Source organism: Octopus bimaculoides, chromosome Z (assembly GCF_046866305.1).
Source record: "Octopus bimaculoides isolate indiv1 chromosome Z, ASM4686630v1, whole genome shotgun sequence".
NCBI classification, from domain to species: domain Eukaryota; kingdom Metazoa; phylum Mollusca; class Cephalopoda; order Octopoda; family Octopodidae; genus Octopus; species Octopus bimaculoides.
In genome coordinates, this window is record NC_142944.1 from 39,144,515 (window position 1) to 39,163,441 (window position 18,927).

General features: G+C 35.2%; 1 protein-coding gene across 10 annotated transcripts in view; it reads right to left on the minus strand.

Moving 5' to 3' along the window:
* LOC106873692 (lipopolysaccharide-responsive and beige-like anchor protein) overlaps positions 1–18,927 on the minus strand; it is a 479,623-nt gene that overhangs the window by 12,934 nt on the left and 447,762 nt on the right. For all 10 annotated transcript variants that reach the window (XM_089365208.1, XM_089365209.1, XM_089365204.1 and 7 more), the window contains 4 exons: positions 9,697–9,874; positions 8,819–8,899; positions 6,359–6,514; positions 2,326–2,493 (listed from right to left, as the gene is read on the minus strand). In XM_089365208.1, coding sequence (XP_089221334.1) covers positions 2,326–2,493; positions 6,359–6,514; positions 8,819–8,899; positions 9,697–9,874 — 583 coding nt within the window. The remainder of the gene's footprint in view (positions 1–2,325; positions 2,494–6,358; positions 6,515–8,818; positions 8,900–9,696; positions 9,875–18,927) is intronic.

Below are 18,927 nucleotides of genomic sequence, written 5' to 3' on the forward strand. Positions count from 1 at the left end.
CTACCACCACCATCGCCATTACTCAGCTCAGAAATCCTTATTATTACTGTAATTATCATCCTGTTCACTCTCCTCCTCAAGGTTTAATATTTTGGCCGTTTAACCAATTAGGCTCTTTCTGGGTTATTTTTCCATTGATTTACATTAAAAATATAAACAATAATAAAGAATTTGGAAAAACTGATGCAAACACACGCACACACTCACTCAGCTCTTACAAACCAGAGGTTACACGAGCTGAGGCTTCTGATTGGCCAGGAGGATGCAAGTTGATTTCTGATTGGCCTGCAAGAATTGTGTGACAGTGTCACATAAAATGCATTTGATCCAGTGCCAAGTAAATGCACCCAGCCCACACTGTAAAGTGGTTTGTATTAGAAAGGGCATCCAGCCATAGAAACCAAGCCAAATCAGACTGGAACTTGGTGCAGCTTGCCAGCCCTGGTCAAACCATCCAACCCATGCCAGCATGGACAACGGACATTACAGGATGATGATGATGATGATGATGATGATGACACTTAATGATTGGTAGCTTGTGTGGTTGATTGATCAGAAATTCATATTGCAGACATGGCAACATAGTCAATAGTTCAGTCACTTATATTCAAAAGGTTAACTTCATGTAGTTTGTAGCTATTTAACCCTAAATCAACCCTGACAAGTAGACCTTTGACTAAAGACACCTTAGTCACAACCATGCCTGTCTATTCACATCCAACATTGCTGTAACCACATTACGCAGTGTGTCCTTTCTTAAAGATATGTGATTTGAGGGAGACTTGGATGCTATTTCTAGCAGGTCCTGCAACTATTTAAAGACTCTCTAGTGGCATAGATTTGGAAACAAAGAACCAGATCATCTGAAAGTGCTGTCTATGTCACATCCAGTAGTGTGATTATCTCTTACCTAGCTCCTACTTTGAAATCAGAACTGAAGACCATCCCTTAAAAATTCCATGGGGTTAAGGAGCCATGAAAACCTAAGAACATTTCATAATTAAAAGATACTCTTTTAAAATTGCTCTAAATGTTTAGTCTTACTATTATCAGAGATCTTTCCTAGCAACAGCACATCCTTAACATTGCTAGGATCACATCCTAGTGACTGGTTCTTCTGTTCAGAGCAGCCAGAAGATAACTTCAGCTCCAATAATTTTTTTATATTCTACAAAGCTTGGGTGGGATCCAAAATGGAAGTATTACCCTCACATATGAAACAATCCAGAAGTTACACACAGACATTGCTGACTGCAACCAGAAAATGACCACCCAACTGATTGGTTTGTAGTTACTTAAAGACATTGTCCAGCCACTAGCAAACAGGCACTCTAGACCCTCTCTCAGACACCAAAAACTGGCACTCTGTAGGATACAACAACAAGGGCTTCACTTCATCCATTCAACAGAACAGCCTGCTCATGAAATTAACATGCAAGTGGCTGAGTACTCCACAGACATGTGTACCCTTAACATAGTTCTCAGGGAGATTCAGCATGACACAGAATGTGACAAGGCTGGCCCTTTGAATTACTCATTTTTGCCAGCTGTGTGACTGGAGCAATGTGAAATAAAGTGTCTTGCTCAAGGGCACAACATACTACCAGGAATCAAACTCACAACATTATGATCATGAGCCAAATGCCCAAATAACTAACCCATGGCCTTCCCTATGACAATGGTTTCAGCACCCCAGATACTCCCAGCGCACTCATCACTCTTGCTGAATCTAACTCCCCTGGTTCCAGACTAATCTCTGCACCCAATCCTTCCTTTACGGAACAATGGTCCTCTGAAATTCCCTCAAAGACATTGACTTATAAAGGCCGTGGGCACTGCCTCTTCTTCCAGACCCAGCAAGTAAGAAAGAAAAACAAAATCAAACAAGGAAATAGGGTTGGAAATTACAGTGATCAAACATTAAAAAACAACATGTTATTGATGTGCAAACCCCAGATCGATCCAACTTGAGTAAATTCATGGAAAAAAAGATGCTTGTTCCAGTTGTGCCCAGACATACATTGTACAATGTATAATTTAGTAGTAAGAGGTGGTGTTGCTGTTTAGCCCCAGGTGAATTTTGATCCAACAGACTTGTAATCAAAACCGTTCTTGTAACCATTTAAATCTTTCTCTATACCAAGGGCTATACTGTTCAATGTGTATTTTCTTCAGATGATTGATTGTAATTTGAGAGAAATTGCCCGCTATTTCTAACAAGTTGTTCCTTCTTTGGCTTTGAAAGGAACCAGAAAACAGGATCTGTACCTGTTGTCAGTAGCTCAAACATCACTGTATGATATATCATTAAGAATAAGTACTTACTTCCAATATCTCCAATTATTGCTTGGTTGCGAGCATTGAACTGCCAGACCATCACAGTGCAGTCTTTGGAACCGGTAACAATGTAACAGTCATAATTGGTATTATTCTCTGACTTAGTGATGCAAGTGACTATGTCAAAGTGACCATATATGACTTGAACTATTCTTGCTGTAAAAATAGAAATGTTAAAAGAATGGCAATATGAGTAGAAGAATGAGATATGATAAAGGAAGGTGGTTAAGAAAGTAGCGTTGTTGTTCTGGTTCTTTTAATAGACGTGTGTGTGTGAGTAGACATAACACAGCTAGTGTATATTAAATGCATTAAGAATAAAGAGTAATTAATAATAATTAACCCAGAATAAATTATAAAGGATTTAATTAATATAGAAGTAAAGATTAACTACACACATACACACACACACACATGAAGGTTATATCAAAAGTAATACAAACTTTTTTACAACAGACATATATCATTCAATTCACACATGCTTGTAGAGTAACTCTTCCACTACAATAATCCTTCTTCTTGTTCTTTATTGTAGGCAAATTGTGGGTTCCAAGCAGAAATAGCATGCCATTTTAGAGTTATCAACGAAGAAAGGGAATTGGCTATCCAATATCCACAGGTGTGCTACAGATTGTTCACAGAGATGATGCAATTGACAAGAACAATGTGCACAGATGAATGAAGAAGTTTAAAGAATAGGAAACCAGTATTGAGGCCAAATCTTGTAGTAGGAGACCATCAACTGTGAATGCTGACATGAATCGCCAGTAAGAGGATAAAGTGATTCACACTGACAGACAAATCTTAATCAGTAAGTTTGCTGCACAACTGGATTGTGAACACAATGCATTACAGAAGTAAGGAGGAAGACTTTGGGTATCCGAAAATGTGTATAAAGTGAGTAGCTCAGCAAATGACCCTTGATTTGTAAGAGAGATGGGTGCACTGACCAGCTGGAAGCATTTAAAACCAACAGAAATGTGTGATGAAGATGCAGATCTTTATGATCTAGAAACAAATGCTCAGCCCATGGAATGGCATCACACTTCTTTTCCAAGAGCTAAAGTTCAAGAACCTTCTGTAATTGGCACAGCAATTGGTGGGGACTGCTGTTTAAAATGACAAGGGCATCATTCTCTTTGGTATTCTGGAATGTGGCTGTAGTTTGAACAACAATCTGTACATTGAGACACTCTAAAAGCTAAGAGAGGCCATTACGAACAAGAGACCAAATAAGAATATGGAAACTATCCAGCCAAAACATTCACTCTGATAATGTGAAACTAAATACTTCTTTGGTAAAAAGCAGGAAGATCCTGAAACAAACTGAGACATTTCTTAAGAGGAGATGACAATTATCCAACTGCTTTTATTGAAGAAGGTTCCTATTTGAAAATTTCAAGCTGCTTCAAAGCAACAGTTCATAAAAATCAATATTATCAACTCCTAACCAGGCTAATGGAGAATTTCCCTTCGTAACAATAAACTGAATGGAGTTGTCTCCCTCTACATTGCAGGAACACAAAAATAATAGCACCACCATCCGTAAACCTGCAATAAATATGATCATGTGATCAGCATTAACCAATGATAACCAACCTTTCAAATGCCCTAAGGATATCACAGTTTTCACATTTATCATCTGGAAGATAATACATACTTATATCTTGTGTACATATGTGAATGCCTAATTATTGATTGAATAAATCACGAAATGTTAACCAAAATAAAAATAAATACTGTATCATGGATTGAGTGCTCTGATTATTCACACACATACACAGTATTTACTGTGTAATGATAGAATTTCCTCATATATCAGCAATTTTTGAAATGTTACAACACCATTTGAAAAACTTAAAGACATGAGAATCTTCCCTACTTAAAAAACAAGACAGTTATTATTTTTAAATATTTTACTAAATACAGTAAACTCTATTTCATTATTACATTTGAAGAAGTAAATTGATCATTAGTTTTGCAGGGTTTTACAGAAGGATAAGGTTAATACTATTAAAGGGGTTAAACACAATATAAATAGATAAAATATGAGCACAAAATGGATATACCAAACAAAATAACAATGTGTAGCGTACGCTAGAGGGAAATTCTTCTCTCTCTGTTATATAAATATAAATATGGACATAGTAGATAACAGCTAGCCTTCGGCCACACTTTTGGACCTTTTTGTGTCCACTACTCTGATTGGTTGGTATTGGCGCAATTTGTCTTTTGCTCTTTTGCGCGCCAAGATGTAACCCAACCAGTCGCAGCCTTCAAATAAGGTCATATGAGACAGTCTGTTCTAAACCTCAGTCTGAGCCGACTGCTCCCTATAAAAACTCCAGCTTTTCCTCATCTTGATGTCTTTCGGTTCCAGACCTTTTAAGGTCTAGCCACTGACCACACAGGACATAGCCAGTTCCAGCGACAACACAACAGCAGCCACATGGAGACTCATCAACTTCGTCCAACAGCATTTGATGAACTCCATCTCCGTCGCCACCATTTGTCCTAACGTCAACATCTCTCTACGTACACAGCAACTAGCAACACTCACACAGGTTCCAACACAGCAGTGTTTGTGAATTACTTCACCATGGTTAACAGCAAATACAACCTGCGAGAACTCCTGTTCCAAGTGACCAGCAGCAGCATCGCAGCCACTTCACGTACATGTACCTCAACTGGCTCTGCATTACAGCCACAACTTCTCGGTACAGCATTTCAACTATTGTGTACATTGACTACGAACTGGTATTTATCATCCTTGCATCTGAACATTCTTCTAACGTCATATTATAGACTTTTTCAATGCTCAGTACTTAACACACATGTATACATCCATGCTTATGCACACACACACTGTTCTCATGAAGGCCTGTCTATTATCATGTAAACATGATGCACTACAGATACATATGTTAACCTATCAATAAATATTCTCTTAAACATTCTACCCGGTTGTGTCTCTCTTTTCCTTCTGACACTTATACGCATTTATTCTTTTATATTTATTGTATCGACCGTGTGATGCACTAAGGAGCCATTCTCGTCACCTCTCTTCACACGGTCATTTACAAATGTGTTTAGCTTGGAATAAGACAGGTAAGCCTCAGTAATGATGTCAAGAGAAGTTTTTCATGTTATAATTATTGTTGTTTTTTAGCTCCAGGTTAGCTCTGATTGAGAAGAGATATGATTGAAGGCATTACAACCTTTTTTTTATCTTCATTTATTTTCTAGACTGCAGTCTCACTTACAGTAAGATTTAAAAGTAAGATTGGAACTAGGATAGCTGCTACTATTTTTAGCAAATTCGGCAACCATATGAAGTTTCCCCACACAGAGTATATTCAATAATGTATGTTTCATATATCTTGCTAATTAGAGAAGCAGAAATCATTGTATTAACAGTAAAAGATACTGGAAGCACAGTGGATGGCCAAAGACTGTAGCGTGTTGGTCAGTATATTAGTGGTTGTGCTCTACTGGTCAAAGTATACTTCAACAACAAAAGATTACTAATTACTAACAAAAAAAAATCTTGAAAAATTATAGAATTAAAAAAAAAAAATTTTAATAGGTGCAGGCATGGCTGTACAGTTAGAAGTTTGCTTCCCAACCACATGGTTCTAGATCCAGTCTCACTGCGTGACACGTTGGGCAAGTGTCTTGTAGTAGATCCTAGGAGCAAACAAAGCCTTGTGAGTGGATTCAGTAGACAGAAACTGAAAGAAGCCCATTGTATATGTGTGTGTGTGTGTGCGTGTGTGTGTGTATGTTTTCTTTGTGTCTGTCTCCACACCATCACTTGACAACTGGTGTTAGTCTATTTATGTCCCAGTAACTTAGCGATTGGCAAAAGAGATGATAGAATAAGTACCAGGCTTTAAAAAAATAAGTCACCGGTATTCGTTTTTTGACTAAAACCCTTTAATTTGGTGCTTCAGCATGGCTGCAGTCAAATGACTGGAAAAGGTAAAAGATAAAAGATAATAAAATCATTGAGGAAAATTACCATAATCAGTGGCAAAGATGCGGAAACTTTTATCCCAAAATCCGCAAGCAAAAATGAACCTGTTATCCGCTGTAGTGACAAAACTTGAGTGAGTGACTTTGAGCCGTTGATCAAAGTTATCCCCGAGCGTTCTTCGATGTAGACCAGTATTCTGAGCTACAAAACAAAACAATATTCATATGCAACAAAAAAAAAAACTCAAAACGAATCAGGTTAATTAATAACACAAATTATGATTACATTAAGATTATTATATTATTACTATCATATGATAATTTACAGTCTGTAGGACCTGATAGTTATTCAGTGTTATAACTAAATAGTTGTTGGTTAGGTCAGCCCTGGACAAGGAGATGTATGTCCAAAGGCTTTACAACCTTCATCTTTTATTTTCAGCCCCAGTATATCTGAGTGAAATTATCTAATTTATCCCATATTTTAAGGTGGTAAACAAGCGGAGACTTGGAAACTATTTCTAGCAGGGCCATTGAGCACATTGAAGATCTTTTTGTAGGATTGAATATAATTTAAAGTGCCAGGTGTATATACTGCTGGTGATAAAGAGGAGGATGAGGAGAATAATAATAATAATAACAATAGTAATGATGATGATGTTGATAATAATAATAATGATAATGCCCTGATGCAGTATCAGGCAGTGGCTCTCATGGCTTCTTAACTGATTGGAAGTGTTATCCTGTACATTGTTTTGTCTTGGTATAAAAGATGGGCTACAGCAAATATTCTGCTTAATACCACAGATTTGCTTTGTCAGTTGTTTGACCTTAACCAGTTGAGCATGTCCCTTGGTGGCTGATGATATGTGCATCTCTGATCATGAGCAGAAGTAGTGGGGGAGCATCATAACCATGTGTGGGAGAAGAATTTATTGGGGTTTGGATAATTCATCCCTGGAAACATGGGTGTTTCGCTCAACATCCTTAAACAACCCTTATTCAAGGACCTTTTGAGTGGGATGAACAAAATTCTCGACCTGTAAAAGTTTTAACTGGGTCCCACCTGCAAGGTTATGCGCTGTTTATCTTGATATGAGATCACCATCTAGTGCACATATGGTTGTGATGCATGTGTTTGGTGTACCCTTATCAGATGGGTAGTCGTGATGGGTACACTGGGCTTCGTATATTTTACCCCAGTGTCACTTTGATGGCATGCATTGCTCTCTCACTCAATAATAATAATCAAGGTTTTTTGATAAGGGAATGGGATTAGTCAATTATCATGACGCTCAAGAGTTAAGTCCCTTCTCTTGGCTGTCATTATGCACAACCTACAGGTGCATAGTGAGAGGAGGGTAAAATTTCTAGAACAGCAATTCCAGCATACTACTTCCAGCATACTACTACTACTACTACTACTACTACTACTACTACTACTACTATTACTACAGCAACAACAACAACAACTATTATTATCATTATTATTATTATTATTAGAAGCGACAACAGGTTATTTTAGAATAACAGAATTCTAGAAACACTGCCAGTGTTCCAAGTGACATATTGCACCTAATAATCTTCACTCCTCAAATCATTAATCACAGTAATTCTGTGACTAAAGTAAATTTCTTGAGATCAAAGACTAGGGTAGGAGCTAAATATGAAGAAGGTGATCAGTTCAGTCTTTTGACAATCTTGATTTAAAGAATGAATAATTTTTTACGTTGACAACAACCTTAGATCTGATTCAGTTGTAACCAGGGTCATCAAACTCTAATGGGTATCACTAAGCCATTATGGGTGTCACTGAGCTATTGCTGATGTAGCCAAACTATAACAGGTGTCACCACATGATGGTGGGTGGTAATGAACTATTGGGACATCACCGAAATATTGTGGATATTGCAAAACTATAGTGGGAATCACCAAACCATAGTGGGAATCACCAAACCATAGTGAGTATCACCAAGTTATAGTGGACACCATAGAACCATAGTGGATGCTACAGAATTTTTGTGTCACCAGACCATCGTTGGTGCCACCAAATCATAGTGGGTATCACTAGACCGTTGTGGGCATTACCAGACCATTGTGGGTGTCACCAAACTACAGTGGGTGTCACCAAACCATAGTGGTCATTGCCAAACCATTGTGGGTGTTACCAAACCGTAGTGGGCATCACCAGACCATAGGGGATGTTGCCAAACCATAGTGGGTGTCACCAAAACATTGCAGGTGTTATCAAACTGTAGTGAGCATCACCTAACCATAGTGTCACCAAGCCATAGTGGACGTCACCAAACCATGGTGACTATCACCAGACCATTGTAGCTATCATCAAACCATAGTGGATGTCACCAAATGATGACCATTGTGGCTATCATCACCAGACCATTGTGGCTATCACCAGACCATTGTGGCTATCATCAAACCATAGAGAGTGTTACCATACCATTGTGGGTATCACCAAATGCTTAAAGAGTTAAGAAGTTGACCTTACCAAACAGATGATCCATGAGAACTGGTAGTTCAGCATCTTTTTCATGTTTGTCAGAAGAGAAACTTGTAGGTGTTCCTTGCTCTAAAGTGATGACAAAAATAACCAACATTAACATACATTTAATGATCAAATAACAGAAAAAATAACAAAAATAAAATAAAAAGCATTAAAAATGAAAATAAATCAAGTGCATTCTGTAAAACAGTTGGTTCTAGGAAGGGTAGCCACAGAAACCATGACAAAATATGGAACATATAAAGGAGACCTCTTCCTCCAACCTACCTTTGGGATCAAATATGCCTCCACTGGTGCCACTGTGGATAAACTGTAATCAACTGTATTGATTCCAGTATTTATTTTATTGATTGGTGCATCATTGCCATTGGAAATATGAAAGGCAAAGGAACATAGGTGGCATTCAAATATCAAAGCATAACCATAGAGGGGCAGGCATGGCTGTGTGGTAAAAAGCTTGTTTTCCAACCACGTGGTTCTGGGTTCAGTCCCATTGTGTGGCACTTTGGGCAAGTGTCTTCTACTATAGTCTTGGGATAACCAAAGCTTTATCAGTGCATTTGGTAGACAGAAAGGCTTAAAAATAATTAAAAAAATTAATAAAACTAAGCATGGGCTTGATTCACTCAAATAAAGTTCTTCAAGGTGGTGCCCCACCATGGCTGCAAGCTAATGACTGAAATAAGAAAAAGAATAACAAAAATAAAAGAATATAGTTCAAGGTCATTTTTTTTTTCGTTGATGCTCTACGAACTCAGTCAAATAGACACAAACACCTGCACACATTATGATGATGATAATAATAATAATAATAATAATAATAATAATAATAATAATAATATTAAAAAAAAAACTGTTCTTACGCTGGTAATTTGGATTCCACTTGTTGACAGCAAAGTTATGGTTGCAGGTAATTGTGATTACTGCTGGAGTTGGAACCATTGGATGAGTGTTGGCCGCCACATGTGTGATTGGCGAGTTGGAGAGGAATTTCATTAGCATGCAAAGATCGTCTTGTACACTGCTAAACATCATGGGAGTCTGAAGAAAATACAAAAATAAGGAAATTAATGATTTGAGGTTATAACACTTGTGATCAATTTTCAGGTGCAATTTTTACAAAATATGTGCATGCATATATATATATATATATATATATATATATATAGGTACATGTATGACTCAGTGATGGAATATCAATGCAATCATTCAACCAGCGGAAAACAGCAACCAATTTGTCATCAAATTCCACATCTTATTAACTCAAAAAAAGAAAATACACACTGGATAATGTGCCTGATAAGTTGGGAGGGTCATGGTTGGAAAGACCTTCGTTATGTGTTTGCATTATCAACGCTGATGTGAAACTAAATAACAACACACAAGTAGGATCTCATTTAAATGCACAACATCTATGTATTATATTGTATATATATATATATATATATATATATATATATATATATATATATATATATATATATATATATATATATATATATATCTTGGAATGATCAAAAATAATTGAAGAGAAATAAGCTTAAAAAAGTGGCCAGTAGTATGAATATTGACAATAAAACTGAGCAAAAGTATATTAGATGATTTGAAATTATCTGCCCTTCAAGAGAAGAATAAACAAATGCCTTGTGGCAACTGCAACTAACTTCAAATGAAGAGGGGAGATAATCTCAAGGGCCAAGGATTCTCTGAAATTAACAAATCACTTCTTTGAGGAAATAAAAAAAGATTTTGTGGGAGCAAAGGAATAATACTGGAGGCATCAGTGAAATATCAGTAATGATAAGTTTATTATATTTACTGGTGCCATATTTCTGAAGAAAAACACCTTTTAACTACTTTCCTAATCCCTAACATGTTCTATAGTTGCAATCTGGCTGAAAGACAAAAAAAAAACAACTAAGAACACAATGAAGAATAGGGAAAAGAATGAAATACTGGATACTGGTAAGCATTTGTTCATGGAAGAAGTTTACTTATGAAAAACTTTAAGATCTGGTTTTGGTAGAAAGGCTGAGACTAGAGAAAGGTTTTCTCTAACATAATAAATAACATAGTTCCTTTAGTGATAGATACAAGGTTTCAATCCTTTCAATCAACCTGTAAATCTTTTTAGCAGGGTTGGGTGGGAAGGAACCATACTAGAAGCAATGTATATTTGATGTGTTAGTTGTTTCAACAACCAACTGAACAACCAAAGATATGTTAAAGAATAACGAACAAAAGGACAAAACAATCAACCAACAAATGAGCTACTCATTCAGCCAACCAAACCAACCAACCAACCAACCAAAAGGGAGCTGTATAAATTGATTGAATTGAAGCCCATTATATCCCAGAGATTATCTTGCTCATCTGGGAGGTATCTGTAAAGGATAAAGTCATCTCTGACAGGATTTGCACTTGGAAAAATAGGTGAAACTGATCCACTCTGAAGAATTCAATTTGTTATTTCAATGCCCCACCATGGTCAAATGTTAAAGAAATGCACTTTACAATCATCAAGTCCCAGTTTCAATCCATAAGACTATTAGTATGGGCCCAGGTTAAGCCAAGTTTTGTGTGTAAAATTGGGTAGAAAGAAACTAGGGAAGCTTCTTGGATGGTAAAAAGAAACTATGGAAACCCATATAATGGGTTTCTTGTCATGCACTGTTATACTGATTCTGTCTAAGGATTATGGTAAAGGTACATGTGCCTGCAGACTACTTGACCACAGACCAGTTGATAAAACAAGTAGAACACTCATTATTGAAACTAATGACATACACAAATATATACACACGTTATACACACTTAAGCATACACAAATTTACGCATTAAACACACATTTTATTTGTATCATGCAGTAATTACATATTTTCTTAATTCCTCTAAGGAAATAAATTGCCAACATGATAGAAATTACAAATCTGATTAAAGGAATTTTAAAATATTTTTAAAAAATCTACTAAAAAAGAAAGGAAGAGTTGACATGGAAAGTGTTTCTTAATTAATGGGATTATCTTAAATTGGATTGCAAAGTTCGTTTAGTGGAGAAAATGAAAAAAATAATTAAGAGACTTTGGCATGGAAAAATTAAAATGTAAAAAAAAATCCAACACCTCTCCTCCCTCCTTTTTATTTTTTAAAACCTTTGCACTAAAAAAAAAATTCCTTTGCATGTAATGAAGAAATTTACAATAATTTGATAACAGACACATCAGCATAATTTATTATCTGTATTAAATGAAGAATATATTATGTTAATTATTATCTGTATTAAATGAAAAATGTTTTATAATAAATATATTAGAATAAAGTTTATGTGTACAGATATGATTCAAGGAAATTTATTTTCTTTTAAAAATTAATTTTGAGTATGTTTAATGGAATTTGAAGATAAACTATTTCTACTGCTGAGAACAAAAAACAAAAGTCAGCTTGTGTGACATAAAAGGAAAGAAATATCTCAGGCTTTGGGTAAGAAACTTTCAATGAAAAAAATGGTTTCTAGAGTTGTATATCTAATTAAACAACATATTTTTTTCAAGTTCAATGAAGAACCTCTTATATGGCTACTGAGCCTACTAAGAATAGCAGCTGAGTCTCTGTCATATTGTATCATATTGTTTTAGAAAAGGAGTACACCCTGAATAATGTAGTCTAAGATACACTATTTCTGAACAAAAGACAGGGTGGTCACAGTTGGAATACTTTTGATCAAATGTGAGTCAAATCAGGACTGATGAGGGGTTAAAAAAAAAAAGTAACACTGTTTGGTCTTAGTTACTAAAAGACTGTCTTCTTATTGTGATACAACTGAAGATAAAACAGCGATGTTCTGGAAACCCAGGAGAAGATTCTAAATTCAGAACAACATGTATTTATATTGTGTGTGTGACTACCTAATTCCAGACAAACTTTAATTAGCTCCTCTCAAAGTTTCTTTGTCTTTGTAATAAGATAGAGTCTGTAATTTCCAGGTTTTTAGAGAACTTGGTACACACAAGGAACAACAAAGGATGAGAACTACCAATGGTTCAATTAGCAACTGTATTCTCTAAGATGTAGTTTGGAGAAGATATGGCAGCTGTTATATCTAGCAGGTTGTGTGACCAAGAAGTTCCTTCATTGGTGGCGAATTGGCAGAAAGGTTAGCACGCCGGGCGAAATGCTTAGCAGTATTTTGTCTGCTGTTACATTCTGAGTTCAAATTCCGCCGAGGTTAACTTTGCCTTTCATCCTTTCGGGGTCGATAAGTTAAGTACCAGTTACGCACTGGGGTCGATGTAATCGACTTAATCCCTTTGTCTGTCCTTGTTTTCCCCTCTATGTTTAGCCTCCTGCGGGCAATAAAGAAATAAGAAGTTCCTTCATTGGGTCTTTATAATAGTGAGAAATTTCAGAAACCATTATTATGTAGTCACTGGATCAGGATATGAAATATAATTTGTTGTCTGAGTAGAGAATCTCGATCAAATCACTTTGGTAAAATTAATTCCACTCCGCTAATAATGCTCAAATCAGGATTTGAACTCAGTCTTGCTGAATTGACACCCCCATATGTATTCCAAACAAGTAGATAGTATAGTACTAGGCTTTGAAAATATAAAGGTTTAGTCAATTTGTTTAACTAAACCCTTCAAGACAGTACCTTGACCACAGACCAATGACTGAAATGATTAAAACAGAAAAACAAAACCACAAAACGATTTACAATTTTTTATGTTCCTGATCTGTAACTAACAAACCTGTTGTTGTTTAGTCCCTAGTCAGCCCTGATCAAAGGTGTTCTCCATCCATAATATCAAAAAATATTAGTTTACATTACACAATGAAACTTTTTTTTTTAAGATACCTAAAGTACATTTTATAGGATATTTGGCTGCTATTTTTTTACCAGGTTGAATAACTGCATGAAAATTCTCGTATTGTCTTTGTCCGATGGTCATTATAAATCATAATTATTTCACTTTCACAGACAATTATTGCAAAACAAAGAACAGAAGGTGTTAAGAAAAAAAAAAAAATTTACATGTAATATGTTACTTTGTGATGGTGGTGGTGCTAGTGGTTTAAATATTTTTTGTTAAATGGGTACAAAATAATAACACAAATGTAATAAAGTAATTAATTCTGGAGACAGAGAGTACAGTTAATTCAAATCAATGTACTTATTTTATTCAGCAAATAATTTCAAAGCACTCAAATGAAATAATTGAATAATGAAATGATGGTTATAACCACTGAATATTCAATGCCAACCCTCCCACATACATACATACATGCACCCTGAGTAAAAGGATAGCCAACCTCAGACAATTTTATTAATCTAGAGAATCTGGTACAAGTTCTGCACAGGGAAAATAAAAATGTACTGCTCTCTACAACCCTTCTGTAATATAAACTTAAGACATTTTTGCTGCTGGCCTGGTCAGTCCTTTATGGACATGATCAGGTTGTGTCTATCCAAGTCTTGCCCAGCATTCTGGAACACACCCATACATACTTACATATGCAAGCAAACAAACTTACATACACACATATACCTATGTATACATATGTTAAATATTTTTAATTTTTCTGAAAAGCCAAAACAAAGTGGGTTGTATGAAATAAGATACATCAATGGTTTGCACTTTTATCTGGTATTTTGATATTTTGGGGTAAGACCCTTTCTTCAGGACATCTTTGGATATTTGGTGTTGCAAGCTGGCTTTTTTCTGCTCTGTGTTGTGTGTGAGTATGTGACAAGTTGTTTTGCATGTCCAGGATTGCATTGCTATAATAACCAATCAGCTGTATGCAGTTTGGTTCTAATGCTAATATGTGATTTGAGCTTGCTAATGATGATGGCTTCTTTTAATCTCAGGTTCCCAATGTTTTATTCTGTGACATCAACAAAAACTTAAATGTGACAATTCCACAAGTGATTTTTGATGGAAGAAACATTAGCACAGAGATGTTCTTTAACCTGTGTTTGTACTTGTTTCATTGTAATTCCGATATATGATTCATTGCATTTACTACACATGATTATGTACACATGCCAGAACTACCAGATCAAGTGATTTCAGTGTACTGCACTTCTTCAGCGACAGGCATCCATGTCAGATTGTTAAATAAGATATAAAGCTAACTGTTCAATATTAATATTGTTTCTGTCACTAATATTTTTATACATATACACATACATAATATAAAAATATACCCATACATACATACATACATACATGTTTGTCTATGATTATTTGGAAACATAGTTTATATATACTTGAATTTACCTGTAAATATATTAATTATGTTATAAATATTCTGTTTGCAAGCTTTGATTGAACAGTATAAATTGATGTGTGAGATTTGTGCTGATACGTCTGAAAATCACCCATTCTACCATCTTTCTCTTCAAACTGCATTCATTTATAGCATGAACATAATTCTTATGTTTGCATGAAACCTTAGATACATATGAACTCTGATTCCAGCAAACCAGATATAAACAAATGTATACTCTACCCTAGGTATTGTGCATTTTTCTTCTATTCATTATCACTAGCATACATGTATGTATGTATGTATGTATGTAAGTATGTATGTCTGTCCTTGGCTGGCCTCAAATCTCACCTGCGAACCCATGGAAAACAAACCTCACCCAGCTATTCTGATTATATGTCTGTGCACACATTTGAATGTGGTGTGTGCCAGAGGGTTTGCAAATCCAATGGGGGTCTTAAAAGACATGTTAGGATCCACAATGAGCAGAACTTACTTGCAGGTATTGGTAGTGCAAATCAGAGGTGCAATCTGTGTGGGTGTTTTTTCAAAACACTGTCTGGTTTAAAAAGCCACATCAGACGCCATGAAAGGGCTAAGGTGTAGGTGCAGGAGGTGGTCAAACTCTGTTTAAGGAGTAGACAACCACTATGTATGTATGCATGCATGTATGTATGTATGTATGTATGTGTGTGTGTATGTATGTATGTATGTATGTATGTATCATGATCGTCATCATTTAACATGTTTCCATGTTAGCAAGGTTGGACTGTTCGACAGGATAAACCAGAAGACTGCACCAGGCTTCACTGCCTGTTTTGGCACAGTTTTTATGATTGGATGTCATTCCTAATGCCAACATACAAATTCATACATGCATACACACACAAATACACATCATGAATTCAAACATGTGCAGCATATGAATTCAAATCATTGAGCACATACAAATAAATAAACGTACACATTATATACTCATACAGATACATAATCATTTTCGTATTTAACACTATTAAAAAAAACTCCACTTATAATCAATTTTAAAATTTAACAACAATCATTCTAAATATATTCTAACAAAGCAAAGTTTTAACCACCACCACTACAATCACTACAATCACAACTACCACCATAACCACAACAACAAGTAACAATGTGTTTACAGCACTATAGTGTGTTAGTAGCTGCTGGTGTCAGAAAGCAAATAACAAAAGAGATTTAATAAACAAAATCTATCTATCTATCTATCTATCGATAGATAGATAGATAGCTATGTATATATATAGATAGCTAAGAAACATATGTAACCTGGATTTTGCCCGTTTTCATAGCAACTCTTGGTGCTAACAGTTAGCTAAACAGAAACTTTCAGCTTATCAAATTTCCTTGTAACTTCGATATGGGTAAAGTTATAAATTGTTATAATAACAATGTTATTGCTCCTGACCATACACTATCCATTTTTTGTTCTCTCTACCAGTCACAGACTGCTTGAAACTTACAAACTTCTTATACTCGGATCCCTGCATCTTACCATTATATATATATATATATATATATATCTATATATATATATATATATATATATAGAGAGAGAGAGAGAGAGAGAGACAGAGAGAGAGAGATAGAGAGATATTAATATTTCTAAGTCTCTCTAAAGGAGATATATATACTCTTTTTTTCTTTTACTCTTTTACTTGTTTCAGTCATTTGACAGCGGTCATGCTGGAGTACCGCCTTTAGTCGAGCAAACCGACCCCATGACTTATTCTTTGCAAGCCTAGTACTTATTCTATCGGTCTCTTTTGCCGAACCACTAAGTTACGGGGACGTAAACACACCACCATCGGTTGTCAAGCGATGTTGGGGGGACAAACACAGACACACAAACACACACACATATATATATATACATATATACGACGGTCTTCTTTCAGTTTCCGCCTACCAAATCCACTCACAAGGCTCTGGTCGGCCCGAGGCTATAGTAAAAGACATTTGCCCAAGGTGCCACGCAGTGGGACTGAACCCGGAACCATGTGGTTGGTAAGCAAGCTACTTACTACACAGCCACTCCTGCGCCTATATATATATATATATATATATATATATATATATATATATATATATATATATATATATATATATATATATATATATATATATATATATATATATATATATATATATATATATATATATATACTTATATCTATACAGTATAGATACACCTGGTACACATCTTTCATTGATCATGGATGTTTTAGAAATGCAGATCTATAGGTGGTAGAATTTGAGCACAGAGGAATGAAGCTAATTATCATAAAATATTTGGTTAAGTGGTCAACTGAAAGTACCAGAAGGACAATTCCTCAAATATAGACACGAAAAGATCCTTAAAGATTTCTATAGACAGCTATGGAATTGTTTTACAGATAGTTGTTACATCAATGCAGCAAAAGTTGTGTGGTAGTTACTGTTGATGTTTTGTTTAGCCTTGAGAAACACTGTTCAAGTAGACTGATGGCCTGAGGTGTTTCAGACATGTGACCCTCCTATTTTTTAATCACATATATGTTTCAAAGATTACATTGTCCTATCTTCCATTTTTTAAAGACTGCAATGCGTGATTTAAAAGGAACTTTTACTGTTATTTCTTGTAGAATGAGCGACCACATAGAATTCCTTCAAAGAGGTTGACAGTCATCGTTTACAAAGTATATAGATACATGTTAGTAGCGAGAGAAAATAGATATTCTACTACTGATATTAATCACAATTTACTTATTAAGGATTACATTTTAAAAAAATATTTATTATAAAAGCACTTAAAATTTGCATTTTTGAGAATGATGATGATGGTGATGACGACAATGATGATGATGATAATAATTAAATAAAACAGAATTAGTTTGTTTAGCTTTGAATTCAGTATTTTGATTTCTGGGTGCCTCCTAAGTTGATTTAAGTGCACATTTAATAAACTTTAATTCCTTGGAGAGTAATACTTGAGTTTAATTACAGAATTTATATTTTTTGCTCTATGTTTTGACTAAGCAGTCACATGACTTTGGTGAATGTCACACATCTCAACTGCATTTCCAGCAAGACAGAAATAAAATAGCAATTCCTAAATTTCAATAAGTATATAACAAGTATATTTAGATTTTAAAGAACCAAACAAGAGCATAAACAAAAAAAAAAAATAAATAAAATAAATATAAATTAAAAATTTCCAAAAATCTTGGAATTTGGAATCCAGCATATATATCCAGTGTGATATAGATAAGGCTCAATTGTGGGGAGGCCAGGGTTAATAGTTTTACATACACACACTACTCACACACATACACACACAGACGCAAATACTTGACAGTGCTTAGAGTAAAATATACGTTTTTATATATATTGAATCTATAAAGATGAATATAATCTGTAATATGTGTGCCCGTGTGTGAATTATAATTTGATACATGCATAGGCAACACACACACATATATATATATTAAACTACAAAGAATTTGCAGTGGTAGGATATTTTTAGCTTTGTTATATATATATATATACTCTTTTACTCTATTACTTGTTTCAGTCATTTGACTGTAGCCATGCTGGAGCACCACCTTCAGTCGAACAAATCGATCCCAGGACTTCTTCTTTGGAAGCCTAGTCTCTTTCTATCAGTCTCTTTTGCCGAACCGCTAAGTTACGGGGACGTAAACACACCAGCATCAGTTGTCAAGCGATGTTGGGGGGGACAAACACGGACACGCAAACATATACACACACATACATATATATACATATATACGACGGGCTTC